Source organism: Lipomyces arxii, assembly GCF_038497795.1.
Source record: "Lipomyces arxii strain Phaff 12-163 unplaced genomic scaffold V1512scaffold_10, whole genome shotgun sequence".
In the NCBI taxonomy this organism is placed as follows: domain Eukaryota; kingdom Fungi; phylum Ascomycota; class Lipomycetes; order Lipomycetales; family Lipomycetaceae; genus Lipomyces; species Lipomyces arxii.
This window is the reverse complement of record NW_027117709.1, coordinates 287,279-306,294: the sequence shown is the minus strand read 5'-3', so window position 1 is coordinate 306,294 and position 19,016 is coordinate 287,279. Positions and strand designations below refer to the sequence as shown.

Sequence of the window (19,016 nt, the reverse complement as noted above, 5' to 3'; positions counted from 1 at the left end):
TAAACTGAAGTTATGAAAGTGTTAGTATTTAGACTGTAAATGAAAGAAATAGAATGTCAGCAATATATTTTGGACCATTTGCTGTGACCAGACAAGTGTTTTTTGTGCGTTTTCTTCGTAGATCTTTGAAGAAGGGGAAGACTAATGGTGTCAATAAACAGCAATCAAGTCATTCATATGCCTTAGTAAACTTGAAGCCCATACTTCCTGGTCATGTATGAATAGTTCTTTCAAGTGGGTATGGCTATAGTTAACTCAAATATCAGGTTCTTATTTGTCCATACAGAGTAGTTCCACGTATAAAAGATCTATCAACTGAAGAGGTATAAGACTCAATACTATATTTATGGTCTGCATTGTTAATGATATCAAGGTCGCTGATTTATTTGTGACTGTTCAGAAAGTATCTAAAGTAATTGAGAATGTTTACAAAGCAGATTCATTGAATATCGCAGTTCAGGATGGTCCATTAGCAGGGCAATCAGTTCCACATGTACTTTCAATTTGCTCTTTCTAACAGTATTGATACTAATCAGATCCACAGGTTCATTGTCACATTATACCTAGAAAATTGAGTGATCTTCCGAACGTTGACGATGTTTACGCGTTATTAAATTCCAAAGACGCAGATCTTGAACTTTCATTTCAACAGCTGAAGAGTTTAAACACAGGAATGGCAAATCCAGATGATGAAGACAGAAAACCTCGTACCGAACAGGAAATGTGGAAAGAAGCAGAATTCTTGGCTAAGAAAATGGCAAAGAGTAGTCTGTGAATAAATACAGCTATACAAATATTATTACGTATTGATGTAGGCAGTAAACAATCTTAAACGACCTTGGTGCCTCTTAATTGAGCGCGACAAAAAGTCAATTTACGACGCGTCAAAACACGTAACATTTTGTCACCAAACATTTCATCATCAAAATCAGCTCAACAAGACATCGTCAATTTAGAACTTAACCAAAATGACGGACATGACACAGTTTGATAACATTTACTATAACCAGTCTGCTCGGCCAGGCCGGCTCCGATTCGCAAATTCTGGCTTAGGCTGGAAATCATCATCTAAATCAGTGCCTACTCCTTTCCTTCTTCCACAATCCGAATTCGTGTCCGCAAATTGGAGTAGAGCTGCTAAAGGGTATGAATGTCGGATTTTGACTAAAGACAGAGGCACGATTCAGTTTGATGGCTTTGATCTAGATGATTTCGACAAGCTCAAGAGCACAATTAAGCACCATTTTGACACAGTCCTAGAGACAAGACCACATTCAATCAAAGGATGGAATTGGGGAAAAACTGAGTTTGAACGGACAGAGCTCATTTTTAACGTCTCGAATCGAGCTTCATTTGAAATTCCTTACGCGCAAGTCAGCAATACAAATTTGGTCGGTAAAAGTGAGGTTGCCCTTGAACTCAACATGGATGAAGAAGATGCTGCTCGAGGACCTTCTGGTGTAAAAGATGAGCTAGTTGAGATGAGATTTTTTATACCCGGAACTGTAGTTAAGAACGAAGAGGACGAGGATTCAGATGCTTCAGATGTTGAAGAACAAAATGCTGCTACTGCTTTTTATGAAACGATGAAAGAGCGTGCAGATATTGGACAAGTTGCTGGCGAGACTATTGTCTCGTTTTCTGATATTATGTTTCTTACTCCAAGGTCTGTATATCCGCTTCTAATTGAGAAAAATACTGACTTTTGTTGCTCAGAGGTCGTTACGATATCGATATGTATCCTACGTACTTACGTCTGCGCGGTAAAACATACGATTACAAGATTCAGTACTCCTCTATTGAACGATTGTTTTTACTACCGAAACCTGATGATCTGCATAACGTTCTTGTTCTACAATTAGATCCACCTTTGCGTCAGGGTCAAACGAGATATACCTTCTTGGTCGTTCAGTTTTTGAAGGAAGAGGAGATTGAAGTGGAGCTTAATCTTGAAGAGTAAGAATCTGTATTGCTTGTTGGTATTCAACTAATGACGTGAAGTGAGGAGTTTCAAGCGAAATATGCGGATAAATTAAAGAAGAAGTATGACCAAGCAGCACACGAAGTCGTTGGCCAAGTCTTTCGTGGTTTATCCGGATGTAAAATTACAGTGCCGGGCTCTTATATCAGGTATGATACTTAAAAGAAGATTAAATAATGCTCTAATCAGAAAGCGTGCACGGCCAAGCCGGTGTGAAGTGCTCTTGGAAAGCCAGCGAAGGATATCTATACTTCTTAGACAAGAGTTTCCTGTTTATTCCTAAGCCCACAATATTCATGAATCACTCTGAGGTCAGCTCAGTGACACTTTCGCGAGTTGGCGGTTCAGTCTCGTCTTCGCGCACGTTTGATATCACAGTCACATTAAAGAACGGTACTGCACACAACTACTCAAGCATCAACCGCGAGGAACAGACGCCAATCGAGCAGTATCTCAAGTCGAAGAACATAAAAATCAAGAACGACCTGGTTGACGACCAGACTTACCTGGCCGCTGCGCTTGGCAGCGACTCGGACGATTCCGATGTTGATGTTGCACCGCGCGGTGACCGGGGCTCGGCATCAGAAGACGAAGAGTCAGTTGACGAGGATTTCCAAGATGATGGTGACGACAGTGATGGCTCAGGCACAAGCACTGGCTCAGAGGACGATGATGAGAATGCGCAGAGTGGTGCAAGTGATTCTGAAGTCAGCGCCGCCGCAGATGAGGATGATGACGACGATGAGAAGCCCGCGAAGAAGAGACAAAAGAATTAAAGATTTATGACCGGATTCTGTTTACGACCTAGAATGAATTCTGAATAAAGCAAAACATTTCGCGGAAGGTTAGCTGTTAGTAGTATGTAATGCTGTTCTGATATCTACGCGTGTAGAGTAATTTGTAGTCTCGACAGATGCTCACGACTTCTAAACGTCAAAACAAAAATGCTCAAAATTTATCTAATTTCGAGGCCAGAATTCATTGCAACCAATTTCTTTAAATCTTTACATTTCGGGTCACAAACATGCAGGGATTAGTTTCAGTTTAAATAAGAGAATGTGGTGTTTTGTCAATTATTCACGACAATCTCTCATTCCTCTGCTTGTATTTCTAGCCTTTGACGACCTCAACAATTTCACAGACATTTTTTGAAAATGATGTCCACTCGCGAGGAACGCAAAATATCAGATACAATCGCGCGTATAGAGCGACTGGAGCAGGAGGAAGCTGAAGTCCGTGCTACAGATCGTAATGGACCTAACGGAGCTTCTTCAGGTTCAAAAGGTACAATTCGCAAGCGCAAGCGTTCGAATGGGCCGCCATCCACAAGTCCGACAGGCAGGCGGCGAGACAGCAGTTCGTCAGTGCAATCATCACACGCTAACGGTTCGCGTAACTATGTCAGCTCGCGACAAAACTCACCTTCAGTGCACTCACGAGAACACGAGTCTGGTTCGGAAATACCAAATAATGGACCGAGTCCAAGGCGGCGGCGGCAGGAGTCAGTTGACGATGATGGTGGAAGCGAAAGGACGACAGATGATGACATTGACTGGCTTCCACCAAAGCTCATTTTGGTGCGTAAATTCTTTAGGACTCGTGAGAAGGATTTGGCAAAATTTACACCAGACTCAATATCAAGTCGCGAAAAAGCTGAGTCTAGTGAGCCCGTATCACCAATGACTAGCGAAGTCAGCTCGCGAAAAAGCGACTTGCCCTCTACAGAAGCAAACCAGAACGTCAGAATAAAACCAAAATCTGCCAGTCCAGACATGCGATCACAATCACCAATTCGACCAGTCAAGCAGCTATCGCCTTTATCGCCTCGGTCCACAGATACTGGTAAAAGGACTAAATCACAGTCACCTGCTCCAAAGAAAGATAAGAAACCAAATTCACCAATAGCTGAGTCGGGTTCAGATCACAAGCCCCCTCCGTTGGCAGTCAAATCTCCGGTTCTACGTACTCCAATATTTGTGGCGGAAACGCCAACTAAGCCAGAAAATGGGCCCGAATTGGCCAACTTGTTTTCTGACTCAACTGAGCCGAAAAACACCTGGGATCCGAGTTTGGAAACTACAGTGCAAGAGCAGATACCACCACAAACGCCAGCGCCGAGGCCACAAGAATTTACAGCACCTCCTTCAGTCGCACAGTCGGCGTTAAAGGGGTCGGCGTTAAAGGGGTCGACGCCATCAACTGTTCGAACATTCGCTACATCAGAGACTTCGCCAGTGCCGCCTTGTGTGCCTTCATCTGCGCCGCCTGCCACCAATGGTCAGATAGCTACTGCGCCGTTGTCTGTTTCTGTTCCTCCGTCGGTTAGCGCACAACCCAGTGTACACAACCAGCAATCTCCCTCTGCGCTCTCTGCGACTACACCATCAGCGACCGCCGCAAACAACCCGATGCAGTCGCCGTTTGCTCCAACCCCATCACCTGTGACTCCCGGCGTGGTTCAGCCTCCGCCACCGCGGCCAGTCAAAAAGCTGTCGTTTGCAGACTATCGCAAGAAACAGCTGCCAGTTGCTGTCAAAGAGAAGGAAGTGCCTCCTGAAAGCGAGGCGGCGAAGGAATAGGACGTTGTGTGTTATTATTACATCAATTGTATAATAGGTTTCAGTGTACTTTGGCTTGCAATTGCAATTTTTATTTCAATACCGTGTATTTTATAGTATATTACTATTAATTTCAGCTTAGTTGTTTACTAGAGTAGCATGTTCGCAGATATGTAGTGATGAGGGGAGCCGCAGGTGGCTCAAAATATTTGAACGCCGAAACGTCTGCTCATAGCAATCGGCATTTGTTCGTCTTCAAATGAGATCAAGATGCAACAATTGCCGATTACAGATGGTTCGTAATTTTTTTTTTTGCGTGGCTTTTCATGTAACATGAGTTAGTACGGCACATACTTGAGAAGAAGTTTGCAAAAAACAAAGTCACAATCTTAGTTGGTGAGACTGGAAGTGGAAAATCAACTCGTGAGTTTTGTTCAAATGGGTATCAGCGACGGAGATTTAACTTGAAAAGAGGTGCCTCAATTTATTAAAGATATGGGTTATGGAAAGGAACGAATAGCTATTACCCAACCTCGTCGAGTGGCAGCAATAAATTTGGCGAAGCGAGTTGCTGAAGAGACGAATAGCAAGCTAGGACTAGCGGTAGGCTGTTGTCTGTAATAATTACACTTGAATCACTTACATTATAGGTTGGTTATAGTGTTCGATTTCAAAATATGAGTGGGCCAAATACTCGTATCAAGTTCTTGACTGATGGTATGCTGTTGCGAGAGCTGTTGTTAAAGCCAAGTTTGGACCAGTATTCCACTGTTATTCTAGACGAAGCGCACGAAAGAACTGTGACTACGGATTTGTTGATGGGGTTTTTAAAAGATCTTGTGGCAAAGCGGTCAAACTTGCGACTAATTGTAATGTCTGCCACATTAGATGCCGACAGATTTAGCAGGTTTTTTGACGGCGCGGAAGTACTATACGTTCAAGGTCGACGTTTTCCGGTCCAAAGGTACTATCTTAGCCGGCCGGTAGAAGACGTTGTGGACGCTTGTGTCCGGACCGCAATTCAAATTCACGTTGGCGAGCCAACGGGAGACATATTAGCATTTTTGGCAGGGCAGGAAGATATTGATAAAGCAAAAGATTTACTAGACGGACTTTCAGGAGGATTTCAAAAGGGTGTGCCTGAGGTAGTTGGTTTGTTGCGGGCAAACTACTGTGTACTGACTAATGTGTCTAGTTAGTAGCATTGCCATTATATGCTGCGCTCCCACCACAGCAGCAAATGAGGGTGTTTGAGAAACTACCAAATAGTCAACGCAAAATTATTTTGGCTACAAATATTGCGGAAACGTCGTTGACGGTCAGTGGTGTTCGATACGTTATTGATGGCGGCACACATAAAGTCAAAGTTTGGCGGCATGATTTAGGTAGGCATTTCGGGGCAAATCGGTTTATAAGGCTAAAGTTGATAGGACTGGATAGTTTACTGACGATGCCGATTTCTAAATCAAACGCGGCCCAGCGAATGGGCCGGGCTGGTAGAGAAGCGGCAGGTAAGGTGTACAGATTGTATACGGAGCCAGATTACGAAACTTTACGCGGTCAAAGTGAACCAGAGATTGAGAGATGTGACGTCGCGTTCCCAATTTTGACTCTCAAGTCTGCCGGGGTTATAGATATCATCGGATGGAACTGGTTAGAGAGACCAAACAAAGGCGCAAGTGAGTTTTTCGCGGATTTCGCAAACTCAAATTCTGACTTAATATAGTCATGTCAGCTTTGACACAACTATATGTGCTAAAAGCATTAGATGATGATGGAGCAATCACAGATTTTGGACTAAAGATGGCTCTTCTGCCATTATCTCCGCGTTTTAGTGCAGTTCTACTTCGATCTCAAGAACGTGGTGTCGAAAGTCCGGTGCTGGACATTGTATCGTGTTTGTCGATTGAAAATTTGGTGATGAATCCACACCCGGACAAACGTGACGAGGTGAATGAGAAACGATTACCGTTTGTGGCTGCAAGCGGTGGAATGGGTGACTTGATTACGCTTAGAAGTTATCTTTTGCATTTTCGCAGCTTAGAGACCGCGGAGGAAAAGAGAGATTGGTGTAAAGAGGTGCATATCAATTATCGTGCAATATCGAACGTTGAAGTAAGCTCTATTTATGAGTTATTTAATATGGATGTTAACCCGTCAGGATGTCCGCAAACAATTAGAGCGGTATTTGAAGTCCAATGCAAACGGAACTACAAACAATGAGTCCAAGCTTACAAACTCTGAAATCAACGAATCAATCATCAAGTGTTTTTTGTCTGGATTTGCAGCCAACACGGCTTTGATGATACCTGGTAAGCAATATAGCACCACTGCCGGCGGACAGGTATGTTTGACTGCATGTTTCCGCAAAAATACGTTTTTAACACCTAACAAGACAATCAATATTCATCCGTCATCATCGATGTTTGGAAAGAAAGCACCGGCTATAATGTATACAGAGTTTGTAAGTCTTGCCAGCCATAACGGAGGATCCAGTTGCTGATGCACAACAGATATACACGACAAAAGCTTACGCCCGTAATGTCAGTCCCATTGAATTGGAATGGCTTCAGAAAATTGCACCCCACTATTTAGGCCGCATGTTTGGCGGAAGTGAAGAGTGATGTAAGATGATGACGATGTAGTGTATATTACAAAATTCCATAGTTTACATAGACCAAAACGCCGCAACCGTGCAAAGCTAATATATTACGCGTAGACTTTCAAACACCGAGTCTCGCGATGCGTATCTTCGCATGCCAGTGAACAATACCGCGCGCCACATCGAATGCATGTAACAAACCCCCAATATCCGCACACACTGCACAAATGTCGCGCCGGGTACACCGACGGGCCCACCGCTGCAGCAGAGTACTCTCTTGCAGCAGCATCGTCCTCATCAAACATATTACTCAGCACCTTTTTCGAAGTCAAAATTTTCCGCACACCAGCTGTCTTTCCGACCGACCGTCCCTCACTTCGCGGATTCGGAATATCGATCTTGACCGTGTCATTGTAGTTTTCGCGCTCAAGCTCCGCAAGTCGTCGACTTATGGCGCGTTGAACAGCTGCAGAATCAGCCGTCCGCACAGGTCCTTTCCTACGACCTGTAGATACGGCTGAAGAGGTTCGTCCGGTGTGAATTTCTTCGACTAGCGGCATATTTGTTCGCTCACTCCTAGATGTAAGCTCCACAATAAAGATAATATCAGGGTTTGAGATTTAATTTATAGCCCTTACCCTGATTACTATTTACAGTCAATGTCAATTAACGGGTCAGTTACAAGTAATTGATCTAACTATATTCAGCAGGTGTAAAAAGTCAAATTTTACTTTTATCGTATACGGCGTTTGTTTAGAGTTGGTTGAGTCGCATCAACGTCTCATAAAAAAAAAGCTTAAGCTAGTCAAAGGTCAGATCATTATAGTCTTAACGCCACAGTTAATAGTTGGACCCATCAATACGCGCATAAGACAAAATTTACACACGGGCCAAATGTCAACCTTAGTTCAAAGTTGTGGTTGAATTTCACAATGGTCACTTTCTATTTTCACCTAACACCATTCAAAATAGCAACAGTATGAATATTACATTAGTTTGCAGCTCATCAAATTGTCTTCAGCACAGTATAACGCTCAAATTCAAGAATAATCCAAGTTGAATCAAATTCTTCCCTTATTTAAAGGCTTGTCAGTTCAGTTGATCTACACGATTCTGTGTCCGTCACAATCTAGCCCACTATCCCATGGTGATGGGATAAGCTACCGTTGCAATTACTAGTTTAATCTGATGCTAGTCTCAATCTAGTATGGGGTAGTGCCATATTTTGGTAGTCGTATGCCATTTCTGTATAATAGTGCCCTGACCCTATCTGTCCCGATTTGAGGCTCTTATCCTGTCGCGACATCTGACGGTCGTCACGCTATGCTGTGCTGTATACAGCCTCTATACTAACCTCCTCACGGTGTCCTACCTGGCTTGCTTCTTGTGCTTCTTGTGCTTCTCACGAGTTTCGCCATATCTGCTTGTATAAGTTATCGTTTGCTGTTGGCCTGTTTGTCTATTTGTCTATTTAACTCTTTGTCTATCTGTCTATCTGTCTATTTGTCTATTTGTCTATTTGTCTATTTGTCTATTTGTCTATTTGTCTATTTGTCTGTTGTCTGTTTGTCTTTGTTCGTTTTCATGCGTCTATTTCGTCTGTTGCTATTTTTGCATATCGGATACCTTGCTTCCAATTCATCTCACGATCTGTCATTTTGAGCCATTCCTGCTCTGTGCATGTCTGTATGTCTGCCTCTGTGTAGATCTGTATCTCTCTGTCTCTGTCCGTCTTTTTATGTCTGTCTATCTCTTTGCATATGTCTTTGTGTCTGTCTCCGTTCATTTCTCTGTACTAGCCAGGTAGTCGGTACCAGGGTACATCTTCCTACATGCATCTTCCTACATATCAGATCAAGCTCATCATGTGCCAAACTTATTTGCCTTGCTGCATGATCACAAACACCATGCTTGTTTGCACTACCTGTGCTACACACAGATATGTTTTTGTGATTTCGTCTGGCATTATACTAGATCATAGTAATTGCAAATCCTCGCACTCGCCCTGGAAATCATTGCAACTAGCTTGCGCCTCGACATTATCTCTGTTTTGGTAATCTTGTGCGCAAGTCTGCTCGACCATAAATCTATATCTCTACTGTCATTGTTCATGCTCTATTGCGACGGGTGTAATACCTTAATATTAGTTGTGTTAGCAATGAAGCCCTTCACGTGAATATTTGCCTATTGCTCTGGTGCGCCGTGTGCGCAGTGTCCAGCTAGTAATGCTTTCTGGGGCACCATAGTTACCATTTCCGCGTCTCTGGTTTTTTTTTGTTTTCTGCGGATGTCCAACGAATTATCATTGAAGACTTTCTGTCTCCATGTCGTGCTGCCTATCTGCTTACATTCTGTTTCATGCCGACAGCATATTACCACAATTTGGTAAATCATGCAGACCAAAGCCAATATGCTTTACGTCGTTTTTTATAGACCACGTGCAGCACTTGCCTTTGTCTGTCATATGTGGGCCTGGTCTCTCGCAGCTCAACATCGAAGCGCGATATTCACAAAATTTAGTCTCCAATCGCTGCCGGTCATCTTTTCTTGAACGAGGCTCATTATTGTGTTCGGTTTGATATTTCGCCAAATTAAGAATTCTGTTTATCTTAACAGAACCCCCGTTTTTTTGGTTTCTCCACCGCTGCTGGCGCAAGCATGAAGATCAAAACATTAAAACGCCGTACTTCACCAAGCATGCTTTCATATCCCGACTTCAATTTCTGTCGACATACTAAAATACAGAGCTTGCACCTACATGTATGCCGTGAAGAATGCAAACGCTCTACTTCATCGAGAGCAGGTATATCCTAACTTCAAATTTCTATCGAAATATTAAAATACAGACCTTGTCATTGACGTGTGTTCTATGGAAAAGTGCCTACGACAATTTCATGGCTAATACGGCCATTTGCTCTTGTCTAGTGCATGCTCTGGACATAGCAAATGTCACTAATTTTCGCTAAACCACTCAAAGTTGCACCGCGTACCGGTTACCCAACCCTAGGCCAGACTAACCGCCGCCACTACAGTTGTTACGCTCGACTTTCTTACTTGCTGTTTCTGTTTTTTTTACCCTACCCGAACTCTGGCGCACATTTTTTCCGCCAACGCCGAGCCACGTTTCCAGCAGTCTGGCTTGTGAGAGTCAATTCTCATCGGGCGGCATTAGCATTTGTTTCAAGAGAAACTCATAAATAAAGTTGCGGTGATAACGCAATCATCTTTCAGCGCTACTACTCAATTATCGTCGTGTCTCAAACTGACATAATTATTATTATTTTTTAGACACCCTTTGGTGAAGTTGCAGATCTTGTCCTAAAATTAAAGTTCTCCGAACAGGTGAGCTAACTTGAGCCGCATGCATCACGGCGCGCAAGGGCTAAAGACTCTACCGCGCCCTTGCTTCAAGCGCAAATCAGATTCTCTAATTTAGTGTTGCGCCAAAATCTACGGCATCGTACACTTAAAAAATAATTCACATTGCAAAGTACATAAAATTCTCCTTAACTGTCTCATACAAAATAAACACACACAAATGTCAAAACCTAAATTAAACCATAATAACACAATTATACATTTTGCACTTTCGCTACTCGTATGTCCCACTCTTCATATTAACCAGCTCGATGGCAACTATCATATACATATATGTAATACCCCGAATTGTACGTCTAAAAACCGCTCGAATCTAAACCCGCATCTAACAGTTCGCTTAGCTGCGAATTCCAAATAGCTTGCGTAATCCTCCAAATTTCTTTTTTTTAAGTTTCGATGGCGGACTCACAAATTCAATGTCTGAAATCGGTGACCTAGCGGACACGACAGCCGGCTGCGCGACCGGTGCATGCTGGCTTGGTTGCGTGCCCGTTGCCGCCGGAGATACGAGATTGGTATCAATTTTGCTTGAGAGATTGTGTTGTGTCTGTCGTAATCCATGAACCCTATCCTGTAACTCTTTCTTTTGCTGCTTCTCGAGCTTAAATTGCTGGTACTGGGTCAATTTTTTTGGTTGGACTGATATGGCCGGCACACTGGCCAACTGCTCCTGTACTGTCGCCATTGTCGGCGGCGGGCGCAATGGTCCCTCGTACGACGCTGCTTCAGGTTCTGGTTGTTCGGGAACATCACTTTGTCTTGTCTCAGTCGATCGTTGCTCTTCGTATCTTGCTGGACGGGTCGAAGCGGAATTTCCACGGCCGTTCTGGGTACTGATTCTATCAAACGAGGTAACAGCCTCCTCGTCCGATTCGCTATCAACGAATCGGGACGGGAATCTCGGTGCATTGTCGGTCACACGTACAGCGGCGATAGTGTTGCGTGATTTCCGTACCGGCGTATTTCCAGAAGAAAACTTCTTGAACCCAAACGATTCAGCCTCGCTGCCATCAACGGTCTCGCGTCTGAAACTCGACGCGGAGTTTGACCTCTCGAGCGGAGGGGCTGGTACACTCGCCGTTGCGGCGGCAAGTACCGCAGGCGGTGGCATCGCGCTCTGTTGATTTCTAATTGGTGTCGAAGGGTGCTGTGTTCTGCTTTGTTTGAACCCACCGTATTCGCCCCTCGCCGAGGTGTCGACCGTTGTGTTTCGCATGGTCTGTTTCATGCCTAAACCACTTGGCATCGACTGACGCGGACGCAGAGCAGCACCATTGTTGGCATTGCCATTACCGTTTGCTCTTCTGAAGGACGATGAAGACGGCATATCTTGGCGCAACGCCTGAATATTTGCGGTCGCGCCTAGAGGTGGCAGCGGTGGAGGTGGTGATGATCCCGCCCGATTGCTAATTCTGAATTCGGCAGGTAGACTCTTGCGTTTGCCGTCCGACATAGGCTTGGCCACGTACTGTTTCCTTGTAAGGTCTGGTGACGGGGTCTTCAGTATCCCGTTCATTGGTCTCGCGTTCCTCGGGGTTGGGTGGATCAACACTGGGTTCCGTGACCGAGCTCGAGATTCGTCCTCCGCCAGCATGGCTGACTCATTCAACAGCGGTGGTGTCAGTGACCGCTGCTGGTCGACCGACTTGTTAAGAAGTGAGCCTATAGGCTTACGTGTGACGCTCGAGTTTGACCGAGGCTTGGTCCTCAAAGTAGTGATCTTTTCTACCGTCTTTTTGATCGTAGTTTTCTCAAACCTTGGAGCTTCGAAAGAAGAATTAGGAGAATCCATACCAGAAATCTGAGGAATCTTGAGCATTTCAGGGAGTTCTGGAATATCTGAAATATCTGATATCTCAGGAACTGTAACTGTAAGTCCCTTTGGCACAGTTTCATCGATTTCGGAATCAACAAGCGTTTGAGAATCAACAACAGTTTCCGGCTCATCCGTGACGGGTGCAGCAGTAACCGATTCGTTGTCTACTGCAGAACTAGTAGATGATCTAGACTGCCCAAATCGGTCAAAAACAGAAGTAGTTTTAATGTCACCCTCTTCATCCTGATATGGCTCGACCAGGCTAGCACCATGACTCGATCTAACAGAGTCAGCAGCCAAGATACTTGGTAGATCTTCCTGCTCGGCATCGAAATGATCCGATGCGTCTTTGTAAATCTCATTCTCCTCCTCCATCGCCGTGACTGCGCTCATATCCGCCGACGTAGAAGCACTCATATCTACACTGTTAGGCACAGCAGTAGACGTTGTCTCTGATGCAAATTCCGATGCGGTTTGCTTCAATGTCCCGTTTGTGAGTGGTGAAATGGTTGCTGCAACTGCAGCAGTGGCTGCATTAAACATGGCAGCGGCTCCTACTGAAAATGCCGGTTGATCTTGAGCGTGAAGCATAGGAGATTGTGAAGTCATTCCATACACCGATGACGTATCTGTAGAGGCGTCTCTAGACATGGCATGTGCTGCCACAGGTGTAATCACAGGCGGTGTATGCGTAGATAGCTCAGGAATTACCACAGGAGCTACCATAGGTGGATCAGATGCAGGCCCCGTAGCAGCTACTACCGGCTCGGCCAACATCGCTGGCGCATCTGGAACACCAGACTCGACTGGCGAAGCAGTCACAGCAGACAAAGCGGGAGCAGCCGGAGGCTCAGATGGAATCGTGGCAGCTACCATAGTTGAATCAGGTGCAGGCATTGTAGCAGCTACTACCGGCTCGACCGACACAGGTGGCACAGCTAGAGCACCGGGCTCAACTGGCGTAGCAGTCACAGTGGAAGGAGCAACCACAGCAGATAAAGCGGGAGCAGCCGGGAACTCGGACGGAATCGCGCTTTTAAACGACGGCATGGGCGGTGGCGGCTTGTTCGAGAAACTAATCCGGACATGTTTCTTTTTTGCAGAATGTGTAATTTCATCTTCAGAGTTTAGGCTTAACGCGCTCGAAGGGCGTGAGTCTTTAAGCGCTGACTTTGACGGCGAAAGCGCGCGTGACAATGGCCGGTGTAAGCCACCTGAGTCTTCTTCTGTGATGACCGGTGGAACAAACTTGGAAGCCGTTAAGCGTGGTGAAGAGATCCCAGTGTCCAGCGTCCGGTTCTCCAAAATCGAGTCTAGATCTGAATCATACGATTTGATGGAAGACGCGTATCCAGATGACGACACTCTAGGCGAAGATCGCAATGATTTTGGAAATGAAAGCGACGACCGCATTGAACTTGTTCGCAGCGTAGTGATGCCATCAAACATCGAGTTTGACGACGACTGTGGCCGCTTACCTGGTGTGGCCCCTGTAGATCGTAGTGAACGTTCCGACATACTTGACCTGCGCTCGGGTTTTTTTGTAGCCCGTTTCGATGCTACAAGAGGTGGCTGTTGAGACGTAATTGAGCTTGCTCTTTTCAGTGCGGCCGCAGCCGCTACGTGACGTTAGATGCTGATCTCGTGTGAAAAAAAAAACACAGACAATACCTGCCGACGAAAGTGAAACAGCGGAAGAGCTGCGAGACATACCGGTCGCTGCCGCAGCAGCAGCACTAGCCGCGGCAGTGTTGTTTTTGTGAAAATCCATTGAAGCAGAACTCTGAGATCACTAGGTAAACAAAATGCCAAACTGTTGCAAAATCCAGTTTACTAACCTTCATTCCAATCGCTCCTCCATATGGTTGCCGTTTTGCCCCTCCGTATGGTTGACGAGCATAGCCTCCATAAGGTTGTCTGTTGGTGGAACTCATTCTAGTGATCTATCCGATGCGCTCGGTTGAAATGTCCCAGTGATTATTGAACTGGATCTGCAAATACTAAAACGCCTTGTACAACAGACGAACGAGTAAACACCCAAAGGAAGAACCCAGCAGCAACTCAGACTGAGTCGCTCTTTACAAATAGAGCAGCTGCCTTTGATAATAAGGAGTGGTGAGCAACTGACAATTGTTAAAGTGACCGGGACCGAATAATGTGTGTGTCATCACGGGCGTAAGTGTGAAGTATAGTGCGATTATATAGCGATCACCATTATTGTGGGGTCAGATCTGCAACGACTTGTCATTAGTAGCTCTGTACTCTAATACCCACTATACGAGTATTTACGTCATGGCCGGTTGGCAAATTTTTTAAGATAGAACAGCTTCATACACTATTTACTTCGCAGGACCTGATTGAGAATGAGTTCGGGCTATCCAAAGATTCTTACCAGGCCTAAGCATGAGCCGGGTAGATCCGTCATTCGTACTAGCGAAAACTGACAGCTTTGATCGATAGACGTCTAGAACCCGTTGTAAATACTGTATCTTGCCTTCAAACGTTCGCGGCTGCAGCCACGCAATTTTAATTCCAATCTCATTCAGCTCTTGCTCGAGCAATGTGGCCGATTCGGTGTTTAGATGTTGAAATTGTGCAGATAGGACTGGGATGACTGAACGCGGGTAGACTGCATTGTCGAGTCTGTATTTGTCCGGGATCTGTTCCATGTTTACGTCCCCTACACTGACGCGAACGCGGATACGAGCAGGTTTTGTTTCTGTACTGATTTCATTGTTTGGTATATTTTTGTGCAGTATGATGTATTTCATCGTCTTTCTGTTTGCTGATGTGTATCTAAATGTACTTGTTCTTGTTTTCATTGATGGAGGTGACTCTACTGCAAGAGCAGGATCAAGTAGCTGCGAAGTTGGGAACTGTAAGGGATTGACGATGTATGAATCTAAACTGTCGAGTCTGTTCAAATCTGTGTTGAGAATACTAGGAGCTTCAGACGTAGAAGAAACACGGGTGTTGTCTATGGCTGGACTGCCATTTGAGTCATTTTCCGTCTGCTTCAGTTGTTGCTGTTTGTATATTCTTCTTACTCGTCTTGATCTGACCTCGGGATCAGCGTTAGAATTCCGCCATGAGTCAACAGCCCGCTGAATGAGTCCTCGTCTATTTCTCAATGACGGGTTCAGATGAGTGAGTGCCCACCCTATCCTATTGCATTCTGACTCGTATTTCTGGCGATTTCCGTAGTACTTTGTTTCGTCATTGACATCTGCTCGTGGATAAATCTATCTTGTCAACGTTTTATCGTTTCATTACCCGGAAGACTTACGCAGTTTGCACGTCGAAACGGTTTTGACAAGATAGACACGTCAACAGTGTCAACGTCGCAGCGAATACAGTACTCGGTTCTAACACGGTCTTTAGAATACTGAAATGCAATCCAATCGACTCCATGCTCGTCCCGGCGGACTAAAGAAGGTGGTGCTGCGGGGATGGGGCCTGGTGGACTATGTTTCGGGACTTTTTCGTTCAATAGAGTACGATGACGCTCTGGTCTTTCACGGGTAGTTGAAGACATTGTCTGTTTTACTAGATACTAGAATGAATAGACATTAAAGCAGACTAAAAGATACCGGGAACATATTTGGTTGATCATAGGGAGAGAATCGAGCGAGTATACTCGGCCAGCGAAGCAGCTGGTCTGTGCGCCGGGCGTACGCCGCTCGCAAAAGCCCCCAAGATTTGCCGCAGGTTACTATAGAGTTACCAGGATTGAGACAGGGGGCAAAGAAATGAGGCTGATTTTGGCATAAATTAAACGATCTTCAAAGAGTTTAAATGTGTTTGTCTATGAAGGCTGAAAGCTATAGTTCAGATTGATTGAGTACAAAGATATGGTTCAAGGATTTTCAGGGGTAAAAAGAGGTGTATTTCGCTCAAACTGAGTACATTCAAATACATTCAAAAGTTATATAGACAACATTGTAATCCAAACTGATATTATAGCGATTGCAATAGCTAATGTTTTTGGTGTATTGTCAATTGACGGTGCGGAACTTGTTGCTGTAATGGCAGTGACTGGGGTGGTGTTTGTAGTAGGATGTATTGAAGTAGTACCGGGATGTTCCGTAGTAGTAGTAGTAGTAGTAGTAGTAGTAGTAGTAGCAATACTACCAGTACTAGCAGTAATAGCTGTGTTCTCGGTTGTATCTGAGACATCAGACGAAACTGTCAGTTCGGGCGTAAAAGTAGAGGGGTTTGTGTCTGGTGGTACGAATGAATATGATGAAGACGTAAGCGAAGGTGTAGGCTGAGAGAATGTAACTTGTGTCACTTGACTAAACATGGTTGACATTCCCATGCCGTTCATTGAATCATAAATAGTAGCATCATCTGATGCTATTAACATCGATAACTCGTGCGATACAGCGGAGTAGTCAGACATAAGACTTGAAGGAAAGTAGTGTGTAAAGATTGAGAGGACATCTTCAGGAATACTTTTCGTTGCGGTTATTTGATCTAACGGTAATTGAGTAGCTTGGCATTCAATAATTGATGAGAATAACGCCAGTAAAAATAATATTAAATATTTCATTGTTATTGAAGTGCACTGATAGTGATGAGTAATGATGTAGTGATGTGAGTGGTAGAGTATCAAGAGAGATAGATGACGATTATGTGGGGGAGTTGGTGTCATTTTTGATTAAACTTTCATTTAACCTGAGATAACTAAATCCACGTGTCTAATTTTACATTTGAACTAAATTATGATCGTTAATTCCGATAAAATATAGTACATATGATGTAACGTTATATGTGTATTATATGTATTTTTTTGGTACTATAGTATATTATAATATATTATATTATATTATACTATAGTATATTGTACTGTAAATATATAGATATAGAATATATAGATATTACATAATAGTGCAAATGCCATCTAAACCAAAATTTACCCTGTTTACAACAAGGTCTGAGCATAACTATAATCAAAATAGTCTGTTCTTCTACACTCTATTTAATTTAAATATATTTAACTAATTATATCTAGTCAAAACTATAACATTAATAAAACCAACAAATACGCCCTAGCCCATCTTTAATACTACGTACCCATTAAGAATAGTACACCCTACGGCCGATACGCCAGGTCCGAGTGCAGCTTCTCCACCGACGACACCAACTTACAAGGAACTTAATAAAGTAGTGTCGAATACTCTGGGTCGCACCAGACTTTTTTGGAGTCGACATGAGACATTCATCTAAGCCATTGACAGTTCATTTCATGCATGTTCTGTCTAAGACTTTATTGAAACTCACTCAATTGCCCCCCCCCACCCCACCCTTCCCGTGATCTCGGAATTTTGTTTAAGACGCTTAGTTTATTTATTTGTAAAAGTACATAATTTAAGTAAAACTCTGTTGATAATAATATTGTATAGCTGTTACATAGCTTTTAGCTAAACGATATGCAGGGCTAAAAAGAAAATCAGTCTAATGTCATGCACGCATTGCCCCAGCGTACTCCCGAATCGTGTCCTCTTCGGTATGATTTCGTTAAGCGTGTTCGATTTGATAGAGCCGCGTGACTTAGCTAGTCCATATACAACTTAAAGACTGGTCGAATCACATCGTGTTTGAACTTTTTGGCAAACGTGATATGAACTAAATAATAAGCACCCCGCCGCCCCGAAGGAGCTTTTTATTCAAATCTGTCTGTTCTTGCTGCATTCTAATTCATTTTCATTATTTTCTGCTTTGGTGTTGTCGGTTGCTGGTAATAGTAGATGCTTGCATAACTCCTTTTCTCTACTAATGACATGTGCACGTCCTATTATGGTATATCTATAGTCCTTTGTTAGTAATAGACACAGAGCACTAACTTTGACAGTGGTCTATAAATCATGCGGACATAGGTACTTCTGGACCACAGAAAAATGTGTGTACGTTAAGAACGATAGAACTTGTCGTGGAACTCGATCAAGAGACTTAAAGCATTCGAGATATTGTGATGAATGTCGATCTGCAATAGCAGACGCTCAGATATCTCCTAAACCGCATCTTTCTGTCCCTCAGCCATCTTCTTCTACTATGCCCCGACACAATCGACAAGTTCGCGCTCAACCACTTGCTCTCTATACAAACCAACATCAGAATGGAGTCACGTACTGTCAATCAATTCATCCCGCACCATCACTTCCACAACTACATTCGGCACAAATATCGCCAAACTGCATAACTGACAATTATTCCTATCAAGTACCATTGGTGACCTCTCCATTACCGACTCCGCCTGATTCAGGCGGTTTGATATACACAGTCCCTGCGGTCCTCCAATTATCTGATCCAGTTCGATTCAATCCAGTAGGCAGTGACGATAGTCTCACAATGGAATATTTTAGTCAGCCGACTCCACAAAGCGCGCATTCAACTGATGACGATGCTCTCAGAAGCCCAAAAATGGCTCGAAATTTGATTGAATAGGTTGTATTATCTGATCTAATCAAATACATTTAGCCAGTCACTTTCATTTTCATGTTTGAATATGTAGTTGTTTAATGTAAAATATGATGTTCATTTACATTTAGCATATGTATGTATTCTGCGCAATTTGCTGGTAAACACATGTGTACAAATTTTTGTCTGGAAGTATTCGTCCCGTCCTCAAACTCTCCGAGGCTTATCGTTTAATTTACGGCCTCACCACCAAAGCATTCA

General features: G+C 43.8%; 9 protein-coding genes across 9 annotated transcripts; 5 read left to right on the top strand and 4 right to left on the bottom strand.

Annotated features, from left to right (window-relative positions):
• The first annotated feature begins 14 nt into the window (after positions 1-14).
• V1512DRAFT_264247 (HIT-like domain-containing protein) lies at positions 15-796 on the top strand. The gene is made up of 5 exons (XM_066916655.1): positions 15-104; positions 162-215; positions 267-323; positions 374-493; positions 545-796. The coding sequence occupies exons 1-5, from the start codon at positions 54-56 to the stop codon at positions 773-775; spliced, it is 513 nt and encodes a 170-aa protein (XP_066770992.1). The 5' UTR covers positions 15-53; the 3' UTR covers positions 776-796.
• A 24-nt stretch (positions 797-820) lies between these two features.
• V1512DRAFT_264242 (uncharacterized protein) lies at positions 821-2,864 on the top strand. Its single transcript, XM_066916654.1, has 4 exons — positions 821-1,666; positions 1,717-1,956; positions 2,002-2,130; positions 2,175-2,864. Exons 1-4 carry the CDS (start codon positions 969-971, stop codon positions 2,755-2,757), a joined length of 1,650 nt encoding a protein of 549 aa, XP_066770991.1. The 5' UTR covers positions 821-968; the 3' UTR covers positions 2,758-2,864.
• Positions 2,865-2,929: 65 nt separating this feature from the next.
• V1512DRAFT_264241 (uncharacterized protein) lies at positions 2,930-4,779 on the top strand. Its single transcript, XM_066916653.1, has one exon. It carries the CDS (start codon positions 3,136-3,138, stop codon positions 4,558-4,560), a length of 1,425 nt encoding a protein of 474 aa, XP_066770990.1. The 5' UTR covers positions 2,930-3,135; the 3' UTR covers positions 4,561-4,779.
• On the top strand, positions 4,780-7,222 carry V1512DRAFT_264235 (P-loop containing nucleoside triphosphate hydrolase protein). The gene is made up of 10 exons (XM_066916652.1): positions 4,780-4,834; positions 4,882-4,962; positions 5,012-5,142; positions 5,190-5,684; positions 5,735-5,924; positions 5,970-6,218; positions 6,266-6,654; positions 6,701-6,883; positions 6,935-7,003; positions 7,053-7,222. Exons 1-10 carry the CDS (start codon positions 4,810-4,812, stop codon positions 7,161-7,163), a joined length of 1,923 nt encoding a protein of 640 aa, XP_066770989.1. The 5' UTR covers positions 4,780-4,809; the 3' UTR covers positions 7,164-7,222.
• Positions 7,183-7,721, bottom strand: V1512DRAFT_264234 (uncharacterized protein). The gene has a single exon (XM_066916651.1). It carries the CDS (start codon positions 7,699-7,701, stop codon positions 7,249-7,251), a length of 453 nt encoding a protein of 150 aa, XP_066770988.1. The 5' UTR covers positions 7,702-7,721; the 3' UTR covers positions 7,183-7,248.
• A 3,645-nt stretch (positions 7,722-11,366) lies between these two features.
• Positions 11,367-14,447, bottom strand: V1512DRAFT_27270 (uncharacterized protein). The gene is made up of 4 exons (XM_066917699.1): positions 14,174-14,447; positions 14,007-14,118; positions 11,721-13,954; positions 11,367-11,568 (listed from the first exon to the last, which is right to left on the bottom strand). The coding sequence occupies exons 1-4, from the start codon at positions 14,267-14,269 to the stop codon at positions 11,530-11,532; spliced, it is 2,481 nt and encodes an 826-aa protein (XP_066770987.1). The 5' UTR covers positions 14,270-14,447; the 3' UTR covers positions 11,367-11,529.
• V1512DRAFT_27323 (uncharacterized protein) lies at positions 14,448-16,065 on the bottom strand. Its single transcript, XM_066917721.1, has 3 exons — positions 15,622-16,065; positions 14,625-15,577; positions 14,448-14,575 (listed from the first exon to the last, which is right to left on the bottom strand). Exons 1-2 carry the CDS (start codon positions 15,868-15,870, stop codon positions 14,675-14,677), a joined length of 1,152 nt encoding a protein of 383 aa, XP_066770986.1. The 5' UTR covers positions 15,871-16,065; the 3' UTR covers positions 14,448-14,575; positions 14,625-14,674.
• Positions 16,066-16,206: 141 nt separating this feature from the next.
• Positions 16,207-16,944, bottom strand: V1512DRAFT_264224 (uncharacterized protein). The gene has a single exon (XM_066916650.1). The coding sequence runs from the start codon at positions 16,885-16,887 to the stop codon at positions 16,261-16,263; it is 627 nt and encodes a 208-aa protein (XP_066770985.1). The 5' UTR covers positions 16,888-16,944; the 3' UTR covers positions 16,207-16,260.
• A 996-nt stretch (positions 16,945-17,940) lies between these two features.
• V1512DRAFT_27109 (uncharacterized protein) lies at positions 17,941-18,927 on the top strand. Its single transcript, XM_066917629.1, has 2 exons — positions 17,941-18,137; positions 18,190-18,927. The coding sequence occupies exons 1-2, from the start codon at positions 18,119-18,121 to the stop codon at positions 18,780-18,782; spliced, it is 612 nt and encodes a 203-aa protein (XP_066770984.1). The 5' UTR covers positions 17,941-18,118; the 3' UTR covers positions 18,783-18,927.
• Positions 18,928-19,016: the final 89 nt, after the last annotated feature.